This window comes from Nematolebias whitei, chromosome 14 (genome assembly GCF_014905685.2).
Source record: "Nematolebias whitei isolate Nwh7 chromosome 14, NemWhi1, whole genome shotgun sequence".
Classification (NCBI taxonomy): domain Eukaryota; kingdom Metazoa; phylum Chordata; class Actinopteri; order Cyprinodontiformes; family Rivulidae; genus Nematolebias; species Nematolebias whitei.
Window position 1 is genome coordinate 39,359,610 of NC_056511.1, and position 23,889 is coordinate 39,383,498.

Below are 23,889 nucleotides of genomic sequence, written 5' to 3' on the forward strand. Positions count from 1 at the left end.
AGAAAGAAAGAAAGAAAGAAAGAAAGAAAGAAAGAAAGAAAGAAAGAAAGAGTTTTTGAGTTTTAAAAGATCTTTTATTACACACTCCAACAGTCAAGACACCAACAAAAACTTGTTAAATACAAAAAATCAAAAAGTAAAAACTAAAGATGCTTCATCCACTGAACACAAAACATCATTAACACCCCACTTGTTTACAAAGCCATCCATGTTTTTTGTCAACTTAAAGTACTCAAATTCCACGCGAACTCGAGCAACTACCAGTCTTTGAAATAAAACACGAGCATCATCCGTCTGATGCCCATTGATTTTGTTCTTTCTTGATAACCATATTGCTAGCTTTGCAGTCCCAGAGATGAAATTCAAAAGAACATGAACAGGTTTTTTCTTTGCACAGTACCGTGGACCATAAATAAAAACGCAGGTAGAAAACTGTACACCAAAACCACTAAACAGATGATCTAAAAAAACAATAAGAGGATTCAATCTTAAACATTCAATAAAAATATGATGCCAAGTTTCCTCCTGAGAACAAAAAGGACATGAAACACTAATGTCAGGATTAAGGTGTGCCAGATACCTGTTTGTAGCTATGGCCCCATGCACAATCCTCCACTGGAGGTCACCCACCCGTTTCTCAATGGGGGGTTTGTACAGGGACCGCCAACAGCCTCTCGGGGTAGATCCGGTGTCAAAAAACTCAGTCCACTTTGACACTCTCACTTCTGCCAGAGAGCGTAAATTCAAGACCTTCATGCAAATCTTGTACAAGTCTTTCTTCCCCAGGTCGTCAAAACAACCAAGTGGTGCATCTTGGAGAGTCAGCAACTTTTCTGTCTCATCCTGCCACTGATCCACTGCAGGAGAGACAATCAGGGAAGGAAACGCATACTCGCAGTCATCGTCCCATTGGTCAGACAGAGTACTGTTAGAAGCAAACGCTCTGATGGAATCTGGCAGAGAAGAACAGGCCTCCTCTTTCAGCCTAAACACAAGTCTGTTGGATCGCAGTTCTAGACGCTCAATGAGACTGGACGCAGACAGCTTCATTAAATGACCCAGCTTCACACAGCCCGCGTCTCTCATCTTAGCTCTCATTGTAGCAGATGAGAGCAGCTGTGATGAGAAGAAACTGTTTTCAAACAGAGGTTCCTCAAAAACCCACATTCCAGGTGTCAAAACAGTCTTTCTCTCAAAGGTGAGGACCTGCCAAGCATTTAAAACTGAACGGTAAAATGGTGCAAGGCCTGTTAGGTCCAAAGATCCTTGTCGCAGCAAAAACAGATGTTTGTCATAGCCAAGACGTCCTGCTTTCCTTAGCAGAAGACGTGCAGTATCCAGCCATGGTAGTCCAACTCCGTATAGTAGTTTTTGCAGTGTTTGAAGCCTGAAAGCCGCGATCCGTGAGGTTATGTCTATGAGTCCTTGTCCTCCCTCTTCCACCGGTAGGTACAAGGCTGCAGCTTTCACCCAGTGTCGTCCAGACCAGAAGAAATCCACAAGAGTTTTCTGGATACGATGTATGAGAGAAGCAGGCGGTGTTAGAACAGTCAGTTTGTGCCAGAGGGCCGAAGCAACCAAGTTATTAGCCACCAGAACCCTTCCCCTGTAAGACAGCTGAGGCAGCAGCCATTTCCACTTAGAAAATCTGGCACACACTTTCTCCATGACACCCTCCCAATTTTTTTCCAAAAAAGTATCTGTCCCCAAAAACACACCCAAGAATTTTAACCCTTGGTTAACCCAGTGAATATTACCTGGTAATATGGGCAGATTGTTATTTGTCCAAGGGCCAACTTTTAAAGCAGAGCTTTTTTCCCAGTTCACCTTAGCTGAAGATGCTTTTTCATAAAGTTCCAAGCAGTGTTGAAGACCTATGACATCGTCCTGGTTTTTAATAAAAATGTTTATATCATCAGCGTAAGCAGAAACTACTAACCCTGGATGAATAGACAAACCCGGAAAAATAACACCAGTAAGGGTAGAACGTACTTTGTGTAAAAGTGGTTCAACTGCAATTGAATACAGCTGTCCAGATATAGGACACCCTTGACGAATGCCTCTCTGGACCTTGACAGGACAACTTAAACCTCCCCCTACTTTAGCAAGACAAAACACTTCATTATACAATAAACCCAATAAAGAAATAAACCCTTCACCAAACCCAAAAGCTCTTAATGTAGAAAAGAGAAAACAATGATCAACCCTATCAAAGGCCTTCTCCTGGTCTAAGGAAATAATACCCACATCAATTTCATAACATTTACAAATGTCAAACAAGTCTCTTAAAAGAAAAAGATTGTCCATGATGGATCTGTCAGGAACACAGTATGATTGATCTCTGTGTATGATAAGTTCAAGGAAGTTCTTCAACCTATTCGAAAGCACTTTAGAAAATAACTTATAATCCACACAGAGAAGGGAAACGGGCCTCCAGTTCTTCAGCAGAGTCAAGTCTCCTTTTTTGGGAAGAAGGGAAAGAACAGCTTGTCGGCAGGACGATGGCAAGATACCTGTTAATGTGCACGCCTGAAGCACCTCCCACAAGTCCTCTCCCAACAGAGTCCAGAAATGTTTATAAAAGTCCACAGGTATACCATCCAGCCCTGGAGTCTTGCCAGGAGCCATTTGTCCAACAGCGGCAGTCAGTTCATCCAGTGAAACTCCAGCATCCAGAATCGCCCGATCTACATCGTTCAGCTGAGGAAGACCATCCAGCAGGGCATCCATGCAGCTTCTGTTACACGTCTGCTGCTTATAGAGGTCACTGTAGAATTCCACAGCGTGCTCCTTCATGGCACTGGGATCGGTGGTCCGAGTCCCATCTGGAAGCTGGAGGCAAACCAACTGCTTTGTCTGGCTGACGTTCCTCTCCAAATTAAAGAAGAAAGATGTAGGGGCATCCATATCCCTAACAGAGGCAAACCTTGACCTAACTAAAGCCCCTTTAGCCCTTTCATGTAAAAAACAACTTAACTGATCTTTCTTTTGTTTAAGATGGTCAGTATTAATAACATCTGTGAATGTATTGTTTTCTAACTGCTGTATTTCATTTTCTAGATTCTGAATCACATTTTTTATTTTAGCTGTAGAATGACTTGTGTATTGTTGACAAAAAACTCTTATCTTAGCCTTTCCAACCTCCCACCAATCAGATAAGGATGAAAATGATGATTTTCTTTCCTGCCATAACTGCCAGAAAGTATTAAAGCTTTGGCAAAAAAAGGTATCTTGAAGTAGTTTAGTGTTAAAATGCCAATAAGATCTGCCTCTAGTGGTGTTTGAAAAATGAAAATCCAAGTAAACTAAATGATGATCAGAGAAACCAACTGGACAAATTAAACAATTGGATAATCTATTTCTATGATTTTTTGAGATATAAAATCTGTCCAACCTAGCCCCACTCACTGTCCCATCCGTCATTTTTACCCACGTATACTGTTTAACTTGAGGGTGTTTAATCCTCCAAGCATCAACCAAATTAAGTTCTGATATCACCTGAGCTAATTTAAAGGATGATGGAGGATGAGGTTCTTCTCCTGTTCTATCTGTTGTAAAGCTGGTAGTGCAGTTCCAATCCCCTCCCATCACAACACATTCGTTTTGATTAGACTGATTCAAAAAATTATGTATTTTTTCAAAAGTCTTAATCCTGTTATCTCCCTGGTTTGGTGCGTAGACATTAATGAACCAGAAACATAAACTTTCTATCTCTACTCTAACCACCAGGACCCTGCCTGGGACTAACTCAGTACAGGAAATGATATTAGCATCCAGAGCTGGTGAAAATAAAATAGCTACACCAGCAGATGACCTGGTCCCATGGGACAAAAAACATTTTCCTTTCCAACTCATCCCCCATTCTACCTCATTTTCATGATCTGTGTGTGTCTCCTGTAAAAACACCACATCAAGCTTCTTTTGAGCGATCATCTCTAAAATAACCATCTTTTTCTGTGGATCCCTCCCCCCATTAATGTTTAAAGACCCCACCCTGATATTATGCATAGAGGTGAAAAGAAGAGGGAAGACAGACAGAGACAGCAAAAAGAAGACCACCCAGTGTGCTATAATCATAGTCTTATTTCTGAACTTTTAATCGTTTTGAGCCTTTTCCTTTATTTGTTAACATCTGTCTCCGGAGGTTTGTCATGTGCTTCTTTAAACGAAAACGTTTCTTTTCATCAAGCATTTCGAAATCTACCGTTTTCTGAACCATCAGAGCGCTCCTGATAAACTTTTCCGCATCGGGAAAATAATCAAGAATTTTAACCTGTTTTCCATAATTTTCATCAAGAAAATCATTGATTTCCTCCAGAGTGTACAAATCACTGCTGGATGTTTGTGAGTCTGTGATGGAAACGCTGTCTGAGTCGCTGTCTTCCTCCATGTCCTCTGCCTGTTCAGCTTCAGCTGCAGGTGAGGCGGCTGCACCTTCACCCGCGGGGGGCGGGGCCACCGTGCCCCCACCCGCGGGCAGCTGCTCTGCTTCTGCTTCAGCAGCAACAGAGTTATCAGCTGTCAGATCTTTTTCTGTGTCAACATGACCAGAGTTTGAGGAAACTTTTGAAACATTTATTTCATTTGGCTCAGTGTCATCCCGTGCAGGCTGTTTATTTAGACCGCTGCTTCCCTCCCCGGCATCAGAGCCAGCTGACGGGGGGGCCGTTTTCCCCTCCTCAGCCGGAGGAGGAGCAGCTGTCCGTGATGCCTCCGTATCCTGGCTCATTTCAACCTGCATTTCTGCGTTTTTGTGCGGGCAGGCGTCCCGTTTATGCCCAACATCCCCGCACTCGAAACACTTCATGTTTCCGGTGCTCGCGTAGACCATGTAGGACCCTTCTCCGTGTCTGACTCTGAAGGACACGTCCAGCGTCTGCGTGGCAGACAGGAACATGAACACCTGCCTCCTGAAGGACTGGACGTGTTTCAGTTTTTCGTTCTTACAGCCCAAACCCACAGTTTTGAAGCCACTGGCGAGCTTCCCAAAGCGCAGGAGCTCTTTCTCCAGCGCGTCATTAGGAATGAACGGCGGCACACCTGAGATAATAACCCGCGTGGAGGGCACCGCGAGAGGAGACACCTGCAGGTACTCTCCACCCACTGTCACCCCGCTGACAATCAGCTGAGTCACAAAACGCTCCTCTTTCAAAAATATCACCACACCCTTGTTCATTCTCGAGGCATAAACTAAATTAATGTGACCAACAATCTCGCCAACCGCCAGGAGGACCGTCTCAACTGGGACTGACGGGTCGGGCTGAAGCCGAACCCCGTTCCTCAGGGAGAGGTGTGGCGTCCCTGAAGACGCCATCCCCGCAAACAATCAGCGCTGTAAGCGCTGAAAGTTAAAAAACTAACCCCAAAATAAAGAACCAGTGTGAATAAAGAATATTAGAAAGTCAATACATAAAAGAAAAGATAAGAAAAATAGCTTTTAGAGACAACTCTTCCACTCTTTATCAGACTCACCACATGCAGCTGCACCAACACACTCCCAGCATGCAACGCAGAAAGAAAGAAAGAAAGAAAGAAAGAAAGAAAGAGAACATAAATACAGGTAGTGTGACAAGGAGGTAAGAGTGAGTAAACATGGTGAAAGAGGAGTTTTGCTGCAGGATTTAAAAATGGACATGGTGCGAGAGGTTTTGATGTCATGGGGGGGGGAGGGGTTGGGGGGGGGGGGGGGGCGACGGGGGAGTCGGGGGGGGGGGGGGGGGGAGTACCTGAGAGTGCAGGTGGGTGTGTTGATGTGGAGGAGTTCTGTGAGATACCGAGAGGTGAGGTTGTTGGGGGGTTTTGAAGGCGAGGAACAAGATTTTGTATGAAATGCAATATTTAACTGGGAGCCAGTGAGGATGCTGCAGGACAGAGGTTATATGACTGGTGGAGGTGGTTTCTGGAGATGATGTGAGCAGCAGAGTTCTGGACCTGTTGGAGTTTCTGGGTGGATTCTGCAGGCAAACCAAAAAGAGGAGGTGAATGTAGGCTGAACGAGTGATGTTACAGATGTGTGATTGAAATTGTATTGTATTGTCTAGGATGACACCCCGACTCTTAACCTGGGGGGAGGGGAACATGGGGTGCTGGTGATGAAAATGGAAGCAGTCACAGATTTTGAGTACGGGAGGACTCGGTGCCAACGAGAAGAAGTTCAGTTTTGTTACTGTTCAGTGTGAGGAAGTGGCTGCAGAGCCAGGATCTGATTTCAGATAGAGCAGTGGTGGGGGGTGGGGGTGGAGGGGGTTGGACAGATAGAGCTGGTTGTTATCCGAATTGTTTTTCATGAATCACTTATCTGCATAATGGTCTGCAGTGGGCTTTTATTTTCATTCTCATGAGCAGCAAGACAACTGTCCATCCATCCATCCATCCATCCATCCATCCATCCATCATCTTTTCAGTTTGCTTGGAGCTGGCGTGAGGGGACATCCTGGACAGGTCCAGTCCATCACAGGACCACATAGAGACACACACTCTCACCCACACCTAGGGACAATTTAGAGTTGCAGCTGTGTCGACGTGCTTATTTACTTTGTTCACACTTGTGAGCTTAAAAAAAAAAGACACTGCAAACAAGAGAGACGCCAGAACTTGTAATTTGACAGAACTTGGACTTGTGCTGTTTTTACATTGTTGTGAATAAAGAAAAGCTGAAATTCCAAGATGTGCAGACTACACCCTTAAATGATATGAAATCAAACACAAGACAAGGTCATCCTGAGCCATGTCAAACAGTGCAGCTTGAAAGAGTTTACTCCAGTGGTTTTCCAGATGTGTTGACATGAAATGCAGGTGCACACTCAGTGTAAACAAAGCATTTTGTTCTAATGATTTTCAATAACCGCTGGGTTGTCAGTGCTGTGGTCTTCTAGCCCACAGGTTGTGTCAGAAAAGGCAACCAGATCTTTCTGAAGGGCTCAAACCAAAAGAAAAACTATTTTGTTGAACGTATAAACATGCACCAATATATCAAAATTGTCTGACCTCTCAATTCCAGGAGGCTCTTCCACGGATGTCACCATTGTTGATTTATATTTAGCCACTTCGGCTCTTTCTGTAAGTTAATAAATGCTTGTTTTTTTTTTGTTTTGTTTTTTTGCAACTGGTCACATGTTTGACAGCTTTGTCATTTTAGGACACACTAACCACAGACAGGAGAAAAACATTGTGCACATTTAGTTTTGTCTGGTCCTTTCTGAGTACTTTCAAGTGCTCCAGTTTAAGTTTTCATGGCTGGGTTGGCTCAATGTTATTATTTTTATTCCTCCCCAACATTCCTATCTTCCTGCCTGATGAACAGACACGTGTATGACAACGTGGGGATGAAAGTGGGCCAGCACATCTACGAGAACGTCAGGGAGCTGAGGGACGCCACGCCCGATCTGATTCTGGCTGTCAAACCCAAGGTTCCCGCGGAGGACCTGCAGGTGACAAACCAAGACACACCTGTGCAACTTTTCCTCGGGGTCGTTTCCTCTTTTATCCTAATCTCCGCCCGACCTTTTAGTTCACAGGAACCGAGTTTGATGGTGACAAAGCTTCAGTGAGCGACTCCTCCCTCTCGTCGACCCGACTGTCGAGCGTTGACCGAGCTGAAAGAAACTCACGCGCCCTGAGCCTCCACAACTCCATCACCAAGAGTAAGAGCTTTTCATCCAGCTTCAGTTCAACACATTTTTACACACTGATTTCTGATTTTAGACGCATTTACGCAGTTCTGTTCAGTTCAAGGGGGATGGTAGAAGAAAGGGGAATAAAAAGGAAAATTCTGGACATTTATTAGAGGGTCAAAAGAATCATTTGACCCTGATTACGAGTTCAAAACTAAGCTTAATGAGGACACAACAGCTGGCACAAATGATGTCAGAACAGAATACACACATTTGTAAATCTGCCTAAAATGAAGCATAAATTCTTTATTTTCTAATCTTTTCCTCCCATAAAGCCCCTTTTTTATTACACCCCCTGCAGTCCCTACTCTTTGTTCTTCTTCTTCCATGCGGACGAGCGACGAATCCGCTAATCTAATATCACCCCTGCTCTGCTGCCACCCCCCGCCAGGGATGGGATAAAAGGGGGGGACAGATGGGTAGTGGGAGGGGTGGAGTTGTAGGCAGCCCCCAAATCAAGGAACCCCTCTTCCACCATCTGCTCAGTCTCAGCTGAGACCGCGAGACGCACCGTTTAGTGGCTAAAGGAGTTCGCTTGCTCATCATCTCGCCGGGTTCCTCTGATTTCTGTTCCGAAAGCTCTTAAATGTTTTTGTTTTATATTCTCGTACAAAAAATCTGCAGCACTTCATGAAGTAAAATCTTGTTGTTTTTTTTCCACTGAACTTTATAATTTGTTGTCATTTAGACAATATGTTCATTCATTTTGTGTCTAATATTCTACCAACTATTATGCTAATTATGGAAAATCACATCTAAGCTGATGACATTTAAATAAAAAAAAGTAAAAAAAATGTGTTCCCCAGCTGGAAAAGCCCATCATGTCCTCACTTTCTGCATGTTGCTGTAGACTGGTCCTGTTTGACCATCACTAACACAGCAGCGCCACCTAGTGGAGACTCTTTGTCAGAGCAGAACCAGACATTTATCTTGTCTGCAGTCCTCTTCTGCAGACACCACAAATATAAATCTGGACCTCTTTCTTGCAGTTCTCTCTGAGACGACAGACTCGACCGAGGAGGAGTGGCAGTCCATCGCTGACCTGGCGACGGCCTGCCGCAGCATCCTGGAGGCTCTGTCACGAGAGGGTGAGGACCAATTCTGTTTTATTGTTGCTGATAGTTGGGACAAGCTTAAAGGCAAAGATAAACTTTAAAATATCTGACATTAGAATGTGTTGTTAAAAAAATTGAAATATTAGGACTGTGCAAAACTTTTAAAGCAGGTCTAATTTCTTTATGTTTTATTGCTAATGAACCAGGCTTGTTTATTTTTTATTTTTTTTAAAGATTCATCATTAGGGTGGGGGTCAGAATTAGAAGAGCCAAACCTTAAAACAAAAATCTACAGCTGATGAACAGTATCTGAAGGTCCTGCTTCTAAGGACAAGGAAAAACGTCCAGCAAACACCTGAGAGATTATCCACCAGCTGATTATAGCCTGAATTGATTAAAAAAATGGTCTTATCTGTCAAACTGGGTTATCTGTGGGTTTTTTATTGATTCAACTTTAAAAATTTAAATAAATTGTAATTTTGTGGCAGGGTAATCCAAATGAAAACAGTTCATTTTCTAAGTTGTCTGTTATATTTTAACACGGGTTCTGTTCTATTCCAGCATTTCCTTTTTATGATTCACAAGTCAAACAGAGTTAAGTGGCTTTGAAACCAAAACTAAACTCTGAAAATGGTTAGGTACCAGGACTAGACTGAAAATGAGTGGAAAAGCAAACAATGTCCAAACAAAATCTTTAAAATACTGATCAAGACCACTTTGAAAGATTAGAAGGACGTCTGCCTCCTCCGAAGTGAAAAAGAAACAAGGGACGACTCAAGACTTTTGCACAGTCCTGTAATCCTGTTTTCGGTGCTAATAATGTGAATCGTGTTCCTCAACGCAGACCGAAAAGCTGGAGACCCGTCTCAGGCAGGACCGGACCAGACTGATGGCAAGCTAAAGGACTTCAAGGACAGGTGAGTCCCAGTAAAGCTCTTCAGTCAGCCTCTCGCTCTTCTTTGTTCTTCGTCTCAGCTCTGAAACGTCCACCCCGTCGGTATTTGGACCTCACTGGTTCCGTCCAGCTGTTTGAATCAAAGCGATGCCCTTCTCTTGTCAGCAGCACATCTGACTCAATACCGTCTTCCTGTAAACCTCCAGCCCTGATCGATTACGTTTGTCTTTGATTCTCTTTTGCCTTCCTCGTCTTTCATGTAGTGACTCGTCATGCAGAACTTGCAGCTGGCAGATTGTTTTTTTCCCACAGGCATCACATCCATCTGAGCTCCACAGATCAAACATAAAGCTCTACTAAAACATGTTGGACCTAAATTCTTTAGTTTCCGCCCAACCTCTGGAGACAAAAGAGCAATAATGTTTTTGCCCGTGTGTGTTTTTGCCTGTTGTGTTAACAAAATATCTATAAAATTAATATAAAGAAAATTAATCAGAGAGTAATATTTGGATCAACATCTACAATTCAGTTAAGGACAACTGCCACAGTTAATAGACATTAGCCAACAGAAAAATGTTTATAACTCAGTTGTACACATGTTGAGCTCAAATGTGCTGTGGTAGTAGCTGAGAGTCCTTCATAACGCAGCGACGAGGGGGACAACAGACGTCCGTCTGTCTCGTGAGCTGGATAACTTGAAAATTAAGTGAGGTGCAAACTTCCATTTTGGTGTTTAGCTGCATCCACGGCTTATTTTGTAAACCGATCAATGCCAGAACGCAAATAGGGCTGGCTGGATGTAGTGGGGGGAGTTGGGGGTCCTTCCCCAGAAAATTTTGAATAAAGTAGATGTGATTTCCTGCATTTTGGTATATTTTAATGGGTTATTAAACATCTACATTTACTTATTTATAAACTGCTTCTGTCAAGCGTCCTACCCGCTGGTTCCAAGCCGACTCTTTTCCTCTGAATTCAATGTCCGACACCACATGTGAAACTTCCAGGCACCTTCTCCGTTTGTTCATGGCGTCTGCCTGTTGGCTCCTGCCTGCGTACAACTGCCTGGTTAGCTCGGCACTCACGCCCACCACTCTTTTAGGGGCAGAGGCTTTTTTTAAGGGTAGATGCGGAAATACTTACTTGAAGAGGCAGCTCGTAAGTGGCTGTTGTGTTTAAAATTAGTGTTTATGTAATTATTTTCAGTTTACATATCCAGAATAAGTTTTATTCATTCAAGACAGTCATATTTGTTCATAACTTTATTATTAGTAAGCCTGAGAGTTACCGGAACCATGCAAACAGTTACCGGAACGCACCCTGTTAAAATAAGAGCGTTCACGGATCCTGTTCTGGCAGGATCCGGCTCAAATTAAGCCCTGGCTGCATCTAGCCGTAAGAAAGTTCCCTACATTGAGTTGCTACATCACAATCAAAGATGGTCACTGCCATGTATATGTAATCCGGCCACCCCAATCATTTGAGGAAACTATGCTTTAGTTTTTATTTTGCTTAAAATCTATAAAATCTATGGTGTCCAAGGCCTCCATTGCACCTGTTTGGATGAAATGTCTCCCTCTCACCAGGATCCATCACTCTGCTTTACCTCGGACAATAAACAACAACTTCCTTCTGTTCCTCCACAGTGTAACTCCTCCCCACTTAAATCTTGCACCAAAAATATTAAGGTTTACTTGCATTCACTGTTCAATTCCAGTCCAGAAAAACACTCGTCTCTAAAACTACAAACATTCACTCTTCAAATCCCTCAACGAAGAGGGACGTCTTTGTAAATTCTGGCATGAAAAGTTGTGGGTCTCTCCTTCGTTACGTACTTGGAGGTCGTTTCTTCTGCAGCCTGCAGTGAGTAGTCATTATTTATAACTGCGGTCTGAAGAAATGCAGCTGAGGAGGAGAGCAATCACGAAGAGTGGCATCGCTCAGACACAACAATTACTGTAAATTAATCCTTAAGTGTTCCAGGTTTCATTAAAGGTAGTGTGGACAAATTGTCCACAACAATCCAACTAATTGGGGGGGTTAGAAGTGAGAAGCCCGTCTTCCTTCAGAAGGCTTTCATTAATATGATTGGTTGGGACTTAAACCTCGAGCGGTGACGGCGAGGTGACCACATCTGTAAACATCTGCTTCTCTCTGCTGCAGCGACTCTCCCGGCCACCTCGAGGAGAAGGTGTCGCAGCTGGAGGCCATGCTGAAGAAGCTGCAAGACGACCTGCAAAAGGTGCTTTGACTTCCGTGAATGTTACTCTCTGTAAATACATTTTCTAGTTCCTCTAGAAAGTCAGCAGGTAGAAATAAAAAATAAAATAAAATAAAACTTTTCTCAGCTTCCTCAGCCGGAGCGAGCTGGGTTCTAGTTGCTGACGCAGCCGTGTGTTTACCGTCCACGCACCACCTCAGACCACTGTAGAGATGTACAAAAATCCCCCAAAACACTTGGAAAAAATTTATTTATTTATTACTTTATGTACAGAAACAATTCCAGATTTTTGTAATATTTGCAGTACAGTTTGATTTGACGTGTATTTATGAGAACTCCTGCTGTCATTTCTTTTTTTTTTTTTTTTTTTTTTTTCTACACGTTTCCACCAAACACAAGTGTGTGTTGCTCTGTTGATCTTTGTTGTCGATGCCTCAGAAAACTGTATGTGATGAACTCAAAGGCATTTGGACATTCAATGCAGCTGCCTTAAAAAAAAAAATAAAAAAAAACCAACAACATGATTCTCAGCACAAAGTCCACTTGTTGTTCCAGAACCTTCGGGCCCATTTCCCGCAGCCTTACTGAGCAGATGGAGCGGCTCGGTCAGCCTCAGACAAGTGGACCGTGTGTTGAGAAGAGATTTTGCCAATTCTGTCTGTGTGTGTGTGTGTGTGTGTGTGTGTGTGTGTGTCTTTGTACGTAGAATGCATGATATTTCTCTTTAATTCTGTGACGCATTTTCTATTTGGAAGTCCTGGATTAGTACTGCTACTATTTAGTTACTCATCTCTCAACTTTATTCAGAAAGGTTAATTGACGACACATTCATTTTGACAGTTGGTTGTTTGTTTTACAACCTAAAACGAAGAGACGCTGTGTAGAACGTGACTAAAAATAAAGCGCTAACGTATCGAACGTTTTCACTGAAAAATGGACGAAGTTCTGGGGGTGGGAAAAAAAAAAAACGTGTTATTTTGATTCTGATGCCAGCATTACGTTGCAGTATCACTGAGAGGAAACACATATATTATTAATGAATCGTGATTTCATTTACAGCTGCTTGTTTGCAGGAATAAAAAGAACGGAAGTAGTGATGGGGAGAAGTGCGGGCAAATTGTTTTAACAACTTTAGACGGAGTTTATTTAATGGAATATTTAATGCATGAATTTGGGGATTTTATTACCTGAAATTATCTCAATAAAGACTCAGAGGAAATGCATGAGTAATGGCTGAGAACCAAGTGAAGACAGATAAATCTGCTGCAGCACAAATGATTTATTCATAGGGATTATTAGTGTTTGTATGAGGGACAGTTCTGTAAAAGCTCCACTGATGCTGAAGACGCACAGTTTGCAGGTTTTGGAGCAACATACAATCCAGTCAGTTGTTTTTTTTTAACAACACTCCTCCTTCTATCTGTTAAACAGTACCGGACCACATTCTGGACCTGGTAAATGCTGCTTCGCTCCTGAATAAAAGAGTTTAGATGCTAAACTTAACTTCACCAAGTCAAGACCCGTCACCCTGAAATGAACTGCTGCGTTTATTCTTAACAAGGAAGAGCACTGGAAATACCCTCAGTCCATCTTGTGAGCTGAATGATTTGGAAAAATGAGCTACTTGTCAACTTCCATTTATGTGTGTGGCTGAATCTAGGTGCAGGAAACAAACATCCCTATTGAAAATTCGGTTGCCAAAATCCAAGATGGCGACCACCATGTAAACCAGCCACCCCAATCAGTTAAGGAAACTAAGCTTTCTAGTTTTTATATTGCTTAAAAATATAGTGTGCTCAAATGATTGCGACCCTCGGAGTGGCTGAAGCTTAATCTGTGGTACCCAAAGCCAACATCACCCCGTCCTGGCTCCTCCATTGGTGGAATAAAATTGCTCCTTCCATTCACCGGGGTCCTTCACTCTGGGCCACCTCCCTCTGTTCTTCTCCACAGCATAACTCCCCACTTGAATATCTTGCACCAAAAACATTCACTTGTATTCCCATTTTAATTCCAGTCCAGAAAAACACTCACCTGCAAAACTACGAACAGTCACCATTCAACTCCCTCAGCGACAGGGACACGGGCGCACTCTTTGTTAAAGAAAACAAAAAGTGATGAATAAGGCCTTACAGCAATAAAGTTTTTGAAGTGAAGGAGCTTACGGACAAATAATATCTTACCTGTTGTAGGTCACTCTTTGAACGACCTCAGTTTCGAGTAGTAGTTTAATTCTGACCAGATTGATGAGCAAACAGTGAATTCAAGTAGTCATAGTTGTCTGCTGTTCTCATTAAACAGCTCCAACCTCCAGTTTTTGTTTAATTTTTTTATAGTGGTTCATGCAAATTTTATTTTAATAAACATTTACACGTCCACTGTCATTAACTGTTTGATACCTTTCCACAAAACCCTACTTCAAAAGATCCATCTGGTCTGTCTATCTGTCTGGATAGATGATGAATAACCAAAAAGTGAAACTTTTTTTTAATTCGCCCATTGAAGGTGGACATATTGTAGCGTATTGTCCGTACATCCGTAAACATTCTCTTGTCCCTCTCATCACATCTGATCCACTCAAGATAATTTAACAAAACTCGATATACATATGCTTCATTAGCAAGCAGAGTGGCTTGCTCACTACTTATCACTCAAGGTCAAGGTCACAAATCAAGGTCAAATGTCATATAAGGTCTGTCCAGGCCATTGCTATAGATTTCTTTATAATAGTTGTCGACAGGCGTATAAAGTACTGTTTGCAGTACTCTTGTTTTATTGCGTAGAACTACAGATATTTATCTCCTGAATGCATGTTAGTTAAAAAACAGCTGATCTAACACAGTGGTGAGCACACCTTTTGCTGGCATCATATTAAAATTAAACTGACAGATTTAAAAAAATATATACAAAAAATGCCTTAGCTTTCAGACACATTACAGTTGAATCAGTCATAGCTTAAAGTTTTTTTAAAATCAACGTTTTATTCTTACTTACCTTTTACACAGCGCTCCGTCCCCAGATGTGACAATTTGCTGCTTTTCCCTGTTTTACCACCTGAAGACATCACCTTGGACTTTGCAAACTTGTAATTGTGTTTCTGTCAATTTTTTGACATTTTATCAGTGAAAAATCATCAAACTGTTCAGTCACGACAGCAATCGTTAGCCTTATGTGTTTTGTAACTGATGAGGTGACCATCAACCCTTAAAGCAGTGATTTGAATAAACTATATGCAACAGTAAAAACCAGCAAATGTTTGATTGTTTTCAGCCGATACATAATCAAAACAACCGCACGCTCAGTTTTATTGGCTAAAAGTGTCTGTGCAGTTCTGGGCTGTGGCCATGTTGCTCCTCACCGCTGTGTGTGCTGCTGTGCGTCTCCGCTCTGATTGTCCCGTCTTCCTCTCGCGCACCGTGTTCACGAGTGTCCTTAAACGCAGCACTTGTACCCGTCGCCCTCCTCTCGTTCCTGCCACAGCAATCTGAGCGACAGCTTTTGTTCTCTGTTGTGTGCCGATGTTTTGCAGGAGAAGGAGGACAAGGCGGTGCTGCAGGCCGAGGTGCAGAGCCTCAGGCAGAACAACCAGCGGCTGCAGGAGGAGTCGCAGAGTACAGTGGCCCGCCTCATCAAAGTCACTGAGCTGCTGTGCAACGTCAACAAGCCCTGTTAGCCGCCTCGCTGCAAAGAAAACCATGCAAACCCTGCAGTGCACTTCAACACCCCTAGTTCTGATCAAAAGTACTCAACTACCACGGTCTCTGTCCTGAAGCGTGAAGCCTTCCTGCTGGATGAAAAAACCCAAAAAGAGAAAGATAAAAATGTTTAATGAGCATCCCATGATTCACAGACGGACCAGCACAGGCGGCTGTCTGGGCGCGCTGTGCCAGAGCGCTTTACAGATGTGTGTGTGTGTGTGTGTGTGCTTCAAATACTTGACCAGCCCTGCTGAGTAGCACTATAAGAAGTGGCAATTAATTATAAGAGACACTGTACAGCATGTGTTACGGTGTCTTCTTATGAAATGACCAAAAGTGTACCTATCTATGAAGCAGATCCAGTATCAGCAGTAGTGTATGTGAACGGTAGTGTCGCTTTTCTTCTGTCGAACGTGTAGTGTCCGAGTGTGGTTCGTACGGTGGAAGGCCGGAAAATGTGAAACAAAAAGGGGGTAAAAGTGACATTTGCAAGCCTGTGGGCAGCTTTCTACTTGAAAAGATGTTACTGATGCTCACTGACCCGCCTCAGAGCGAGGACTGTGATGTGAAAACATCTTTCCCTGCTCTCTTCAGTTGTACTGTATTTAACTAGCTATGTCTTCAGGAAGAGGCGGTTAAAAAAATATATGAATTTACTGGAAATATAGACAAGAAAAGGTCAAAAAGGAACTCTCCTTTTGGATCTATGTTTAAAAAAACAGGGGGGATAGTGGGAAAAGGTTATACCTCTCTGGAGGAAACAGACTCTGGCAGGAACGAACTGCTTCCTTCCACGACTGCCTGTAGCTGTTGTCTTCTAACCTCATTACTGTAGCAGCCATACACTGTAGAAGATCTCCTCCTGATGGCCTCAACCACTGAACGCCGAATAAAAGGCTCTTTTTTTTCAGCTGGCAAAATAGCTTTAGGTGTGTGGAAGAAAAAAAAGCACCTGGAAGTGATGATGAAATGCAGAATATTGTATTTAAAGATGTTTTATGTCTTCGGTGACCGTTAGAGAAATCGTTTGCTTCGGCTCCGGAGTGGTTCGATGAAATCTTACTGTTCCGCTCTGCTCTGGCGTGTGTGTGTCTGTGAGTGTTTCTGTGTCGTTCTTGCACCTTTTTCTTTTCGAGGGCCTCCACACTGGGTACACTGGACAGCTTCACCCCATTCAGTGCCAACAGAAGAAGGCCTGCCGACGACAAACTGATCACCAACTCTGAGCTCGGCACGGAACGGGGCCATGCCAAACGTTTCAAACTCTGCTGTTTCTTTGTACAAACCTCCTGTAACTTTCTTTTAGCGTCACTGTGAATAACTGGTACCAGCATATAAAGATTAAATTATGTGAAGATACTGCTCAGCTGTTGTGCTTAGACAATTTACAACATCTGGTCTTTTGTTAAGAAAAATTTACGAGGTGCCCCGTGAGCTTGATATCTAAAAATAATGATAGATTATTACTGGTAATCCAACAATTTCATGAGCAAATTAAAACAGCAGCTCACGCTTCAGGTTTCTGAATAAATTAACATGTAGAGCTTCACTCATAGTTTTAATGTTTATTGTGAATGTTTATGAAGCATTCACACTATTGACATCCATTCTTCTTCTGTACGTTTCTCGGCGCGATTCTCGTCCCGCAGTTTTTGAGCTATTTCAACAAATCATAAATCAAAACGTTCAGCTCTTTCAAGACAATCCTTCTATGGCTTTTGTTGTTAGTGCAGCTTTAGCTTTTTGAAATATTTAGCTTTTTCTGCCATGTTTTTTCTCATAGAAAATGAATAGAGCTCATTTTACATCCTTCAACTCTTTTGATTTGTTTACAACCTTTTACTGCTCCTTTCACATTTTGTTCCAGTTCAGCTTCTTTCAGCTTCCTTGTGCAAATTTAAACATTTTTTTCAGCTCTTTTTTAGCTAATTTCTGCTGTTTTTCCAGTTGTTTTGTGCTCCTTTCAGATTCTTTCTGCTACCTACCATTTTTTGTGCTTAAGCTTTTTCAGCTAATTTCACATGTTGCACTCATTTAAAAAAATTTCAGCCTAATTCAGCAAAAATGTGATCTCTCCTGGTAATTTAGGCTTCTTTCTGCCATTTTAGCTACTTTTCAGTTATTGTTTTTTTTTTTTCTAATTTCAGCCTTTTCAGATAATTCCACTTTTTTGTGCTTATTTCAGTTTCTTTCAGCCTAACTGGGCAAACTTGGGGAGGGGGGGGGGGGCGTGTTCTGCTTTCTTTGGCTAATTTAAACTTGTTCTATCGGTTCAGTAACATGTTTAGAATTTTTTTAAGCTAATTTCAGCTGTTGTCAGATAAATTCAAGTTTTTATGGTAACTTCTGCTACATTCAGCCTAATTAACTTCTTTCTGCTAATTTCAGCTTGTTATGCTCCTTTCAGCTTTGTTCTGCTAGTTTCAGCATTTTCTGCTATTTTAACTACTTTTTAGCTGTTTTATGCCAATTTTAGCTTTTTCAGCTAATTCCACATTTTTTTAAACTTATTTCAGCTCTTTCTGCTTTCTTTCTGGTAGCTTAACCTTCTTTCTGCCGTTTCAGCTATTTTTTGTGTATGCTAATTTCAGCTTCTTCTTTTTTTTAAGTTAATTTCATAACTTTTGTACTATTTTCTGATTATTTAAACCTAATTCAGATAATGTATGTTCTTTCTGCTTTCTTCTGCTAATTTACGCTTGTTCTTCCATTTCAGCTACAATTCAGCATGTTTATTTTAGCTATTTTTTGCTGTTTTTCAGCACGTTTTTCAGGGAAAAGCATTCACAATACATTTTCACAGGAAATGCAATTTATCTAGTTTAGAAATTAGTTATTTTAGAGAAAAAAAAACTAAATGAAGCAAAAGGAAGAAAGTAGGGAGTGATCTGCAATAATTTTGGCATCACATGCTCTTTGCCCTAACGTGGAAGCGCAACAGTCTAAACCTGGTCACATGCAAAGACTATACAGATGTTTGACAAATTCCTGCAAAGCAGATTATACTAAGACGTTTGTTTAGCTGACTTTGAAATATGATGGAGTGACTGCGGAGGATGTTTGTCATTCTTAGGTTAGACAAAAAAAATAGAGAAAGGCTGAAAGGGGAAAAGAAACTGCTGGCCGTAAGATTATTCATTGAAGTGTATGTAATTTTAGAAATAAAATTACTACAGGTGATCTGAACTGCAGCTCTTCAATTGTTCCGAGTTGCAGCTAAATTAAAGTAATTATTACTATTATTATTTATTATTATTATTATTATTATTTTAATTAGTACCAGTATTATTATTGTAATTATATGCCATGCAGAGATTGAAATTAAACCCTATCAGAGTTGGTTTAGCTCTGTCTGTACTTCAACATTTAGGAGCTGAACTCGTGGACTCTGTGTCCGGACCGGGCCAGCCTCCTCCACGCAGCCGGTGAAGGTAAAACAAAGATGTAAGCAGCCCCCGGAGAGGGAGAACGGTCTCTGAATGCAACAGGATGATTGGTGTCAGAGGTCAAGGCTAAAGCCGATTTGCTGAAAAGAAATGGAACATAAAAGTCAGTTGTAAGAAGAAAGCACAAGAAATATGTATAATCAGGCTCCCAGAGGCCTGAAACACACGAGAGTTGGGTTGTATTTTAACTAGTAAAAGGTACTGTATATAGAAAAAAGAGGACATACACTGTATATTGAAGATATAGATACTGCATAAACTTTACAGAGGGCACAGTAATCAGACAACAAATGACTGAAACTCTGTGAGATGAACTTAAAGTAAAAATGATGTTACACAGGTGAAAATATGTCCGCTGAAAATAATCAGTGCTGCTTTGAAAAGGAAGATTTAAACACAATTATTCTACTAAATCTGATTTCTGCAGTCTTTGCATGACATACTGTCATTAAAATCAACACAATGGTTGACGTGAGTCAATAATTAAAGATAAGTTATTGAAAAAGAGAGCTGTTGTAAAGTCTTTACCAAATCTCACCAGTTAATGACAATTTTATCTTGGGAATTATGAATACTCTCCGATTGTCTGTCCGTCTTGTGAGCTTGACAACATGAAAAGTAAGTGAGGTGCAGACTTTTATTTTGGTGTGTGGCTGCATCCAGGTGTAAAAAAATTTATCAAAAAATTGGGTTGTCACATCAAAATCCAAGATGGCCCCCACCATACATATACATATATGGCTTCTTATAAAGGCAAGCTAAAAACTCATCTACACCCTCAGCAGGGTCCTGGAGGGTGCGTGGGAGTTTGCCCAATTGGTCTACATGTGCTTTGTAGACTTGAAGGCGTTTGACCGTGTCCCTCGGGGAACACTGTGAGGGTACTCTGGGAGTATGGGGTACCAGGCCCTTTGATACAGGCTGTTAGGTCCCTGTATGACCGGTGTCAGAGCCTGGTCCGCATTGCCGGAAATAAGTCGGGCTCGTTCCCGGTGAGAGTTGGACTCCGCCAAGGTTGCCCTTTGTCACCGATTCGGTTCATAACTTTTATGGACAGTATTTCTAGGCGCAGCCAAGGTGTTGAGGGGATCCGTTTTGGTGGCCTTAGGATTGCTTCTCTACTTTTTGCAGATGATGTGGTCCTATTGGCTTCATCAGATCGTGATCTACAGCTTTCGCTGGAGCGGTTTGCAGCCGAGTGTAACGTGGCCGGGATGAGGACCAGTTCCTCCAAATCCGAGGCCATGGTCTTGAGCCGGAAAATGGTAGAGGTCCTACCCTCATCTATGGTCATGAGCTTTGGGTTGGGACCAAAAAACGAGATCTCGGATACAAGAGACCGAAATGAGTTTTCTCTGCAGCGTGTCTGGGCTCTCCCTTAGAGATAGGGTGAGAAGCTCAGTCATCCAGGAGGGACTCAGAGTAGAGCCGCTGCTTCTCCACATCGAGAGGAGCCAGTTGAGGTGGTTTGGGCATCTGGTTAGGATGTCTCCCTGGTGAGGTGTTCCAGACACGTCCCACCGGGAGGAGACCCAGAGGAAGACCCAGGACACGTGGGAGGGACTGTTTCTTGGCTGGCCTGGGAATGCCTCGGGATTCCCCTGGAGGAGCTGGACCAAGTGGCTGGGGAGAGGGAAGTCTGGGCCTCCCTAATTAGGCTGCTACCCCTCGACCCGACCCTGGATAAGTGGAAGAAAATGGACGGATGGATGGACAGGCAGCACGGTGGCGCAAGTGGTAGAGCTGCTGCCTCTGCGAGCAGGTCCCTGGTTCAAATCCCAGTCCAGGGGGCCTTTCTGGGTGAAGTTTTCATGTTCTCTCCGTGCATGCGTGTGTTTTCTCCGCGTACTCCAGTTTCCTCCCACATACCAAAAACATGCATGTTGATGACTATAAATAGTCCCTAGGTGTGAGTGAGAGCATGAATGGTTGTTTGTCTCTATGTGGCCCTGTGATGGACTGGAGACCTGTCCAGGGTGTCCCCCGCCCCTCGCACAGTGATTGCTGGAGATGGGTACCGGCGACCCCCGTGACCCAAAATGGAAGAAGCGGGTAAAAGATAATGGATGGATGGATGGATGGATGGATAAAAACTCAACTTTTTAAATCTGCCTTTGTTTAAATTTGTTTTGCGCACTTTTTTAATTTTGTTTGTCGAAGCATGTTGTGATTTTTATCTTGAGAAGCTCTATATAAATAAAGTTTTACTTACTTACTTACATCGTCATACATATACATATATACAAACACACACACGTATGTACAGTGCCTTGCGAAAGTATTCGTCCCCCTTGAACTTTTCAACCTTTTGCCACATTTCAGGCTTCAAACAAAGATATAAAATTTTAATTTTTTGTGAAGAATCAACAACAAGTGGGACACAATCGTGAAGTGGAATGAAATTTATTGGATGCGTCAAACTTTTTTAACAAATAAAAAACTGAAAAGTGGGGCGTGCAATATTATTGGGCCCCCTTGCGTTAATACTTTGTAGCGCCGCCTTTTGCTGCAGTTCCAGCTGCAAGTCTCTTGGGGTTTGTCTCTGTCAGTTTTGCACATGGAGAGACTGAAATTCTTGCCCATTCTTTCTTACAAAACAGCTCGAGCTCAGTGAGGTTGGATGGAGAGCATTTGTGAACAGCAGTCTTCAGCTCTTTCTACAGATTCTCGATTGGATTCAGGTCTGGACTTTGACTTGGCCATTCCAACACCTGGATACGTTTATTTGTGACCCATTCCATTGTAGATTTGACTTTATGTTTGGATCATTGTCTTGTTGGAAGATAAATCTCCGTCCCAGTCTCAGGTCTCTTGCAGACTCAAACAGGTTTTCTTCCAGAATGGTCCTGTATTTGGCCCCATCCATCTTCCATCAATTCTGACCATCTTCCCTGTCCCTGCTGACGAAAAGCAGGCCCAAACCATGATGCTGCCACCACCGTGTTTGACAGTGGGGATGGTGTGTTCAGGGTGATGAGCCGTGTTGCTTTTACACCAAACATATCGTTTTGCATTGTGGCCAACAGTTCGATTTTGGTTTCATATGACCAGAGCATCTTCTTCCACATGTTTGGTGTGTCTCCCAGGTGACAAACTTTAAACAACACTTTTTATGGATATCTTTGAGAAATGGCTTTCTTCTTGCCACTCTTCCATAAAGGCCAGATTTGTGCAGTGTACGACTGATTGTTGTCCTATGGACAGACTCTCCCACCTCAGCTGTAGATCTCTGCAGTTCATCCAGAGTGATCATGGGCCTCTTGGCTGCATCTCTGATCAGTCTTCTCCTTGTTCCAGATGAAAGTTTAGAGGGACGGCCGGGTCTTGGTAGATTTGCAGTGGTCTGATACTCCTTCCATTTCAGTATGATTGCTTGCACAGTGCTCCTTGGGATGTTTAAAGCTTGGGAAATCTTTTTGTATCCAAATCCAGCTTTAAACTTCTCCACAACAGTATCTCGGACCTGCCTGGTGTGTTCCTTGGTCTTCATGATGCTCTCTGCTCTTTGAACAGAACCCTGAGACTATCACAGAGCAGGTGCATTTATACGGAGAATTGATTACACACAGGTGGATTCTATTCATCATCATCAGTCATTTGGGACAACATTGGATCATTCATAGATCCTCACTGAACTTATGTCGAAGCAAATTCCTAGTTTGTGAACCTCGTTCATTGACATGGCAATAATAAACTGATTCTGATTCTGATTCTGAACTTCTGGAGTGAGTTTGTTGCACTGAAAGTAAAGGGGCCGAATAATATTGCACGCCCCACTTTTCAGTTTTTTATTTGTTAAAAAAGTTTGACACATCCAATAAATTTCGTTCCACTTCACGATGTGTCCCACTTGTTGTTGATTCTTCACAAAAAATTTAAATTTTATATCTTTATGTTTGAAGCCTGAAATGAAAGCTGATTGTCTGTAACTGTAATTTTGTCTAAATTTAAAAGTTGTTGAGAAGAGAAAGAAAATCAGCGAAAAACTAAAACGGATCAAATGGAATCATACTGCCAGTGCATGCCATAATTTAGATTTGATTACTGACACTTATGCACTGTAATATCTCTGCTCACATTCTTGGACTCTATAAACAACATTTTTTGACCCACTGAAACATCTTTGTATGAGCTTAAAGGTTACAAATCTCCAGTAGCCCATAAACATTTTTCCCCAGTACTCAGAGTAAAATCTGGTAATTAATGAGCCAGTGTTGTGCCAAATCCCTTCTTTTTTTTTTGGCCCATTTAACTATAAATAATACCCCTAAATACATTCAGTTGTGAGGTTTTTCTATGAAGTTAAAGGCACTGTGTTGTGGCATTGCGTTTTTGACAGACTTACTATTAAGACTTACTTCACTTTGTGAGGTGGAAAAAACAAAACAAAACAAAAAACTGAGACCTAATTTACAAAGAGAAATTAAACCACCAACCGTGACAGTTTACCACAGCTGTGGTTTCCCCCAAACTGTTTAGCCTGGCACAATAACATTTTTAAAACTAAACTGTATTAAATATATGTACAGTACTGTAAATGGACAAAAGTTTGAGTTAACCAAAGCAACAGCCCTCCCTCTCAAAGGTACAAAGAGACTGGACTAAGTTTCATGATTTTCCATCCTAAAGCTGTGAGGATTTTCCACTAACCACCTTTTGTAGATTTTGAGAGTGGGCGGAGCTACTTTGCATTACCTGTATTTAAGGCTGAGTCAGACCAGTATACTATGCTGGACTGTTGATTGCCAAATGGTGATTCAGCAGACATCCTCTGAAGGTCCTTAGAGAATATCTTTGAGAAAGCTTTTCCTTTGTACCCACATTGTCTCCTCGTAGCATCGTTGTGTCTCCTGTCCTCTGAGCCTGGACCTGATACCTACTAAATTCCACCTTGAAGTCTTTAT

The 23,889-nt window shown here is 42.2% G+C and overlaps 1 protein-coding gene across 1 annotated transcript in view; it reads left to right on the plus strand.

Moving 5' to 3' along the window:
- The window catches only part of zmp:0000001168 (signal-induced proliferation-associated 1-like protein 1), a 30,387-nt gene extending 14,286 nt beyond the window's left edge, over positions 1-16,101 (plus strand). Inside the window, exons 10-15 of the mRNA XM_037688108.1 lie at positions 7,304-7,430; positions 7,511-7,643; positions 8,663-8,761; positions 9,573-9,645; positions 11,784-11,862; positions 15,371-16,101. Of these exons, the coding sequence (XP_037544036.1) occupies positions 7,304-7,430; positions 7,511-7,643; positions 8,663-8,761; positions 9,573-9,645; positions 11,784-11,862; positions 15,371-15,514 (655 nt within the window). The 3' untranslated portion in view covers positions 15,515-16,101. The remainder of the gene's footprint in view (positions 1-7,303; positions 7,431-7,510; positions 7,644-8,662; positions 8,762-9,572; positions 9,646-11,783; positions 11,863-15,370) is intronic.
- Positions 16,102-23,889: the final 7,788 nt, after the last annotated feature.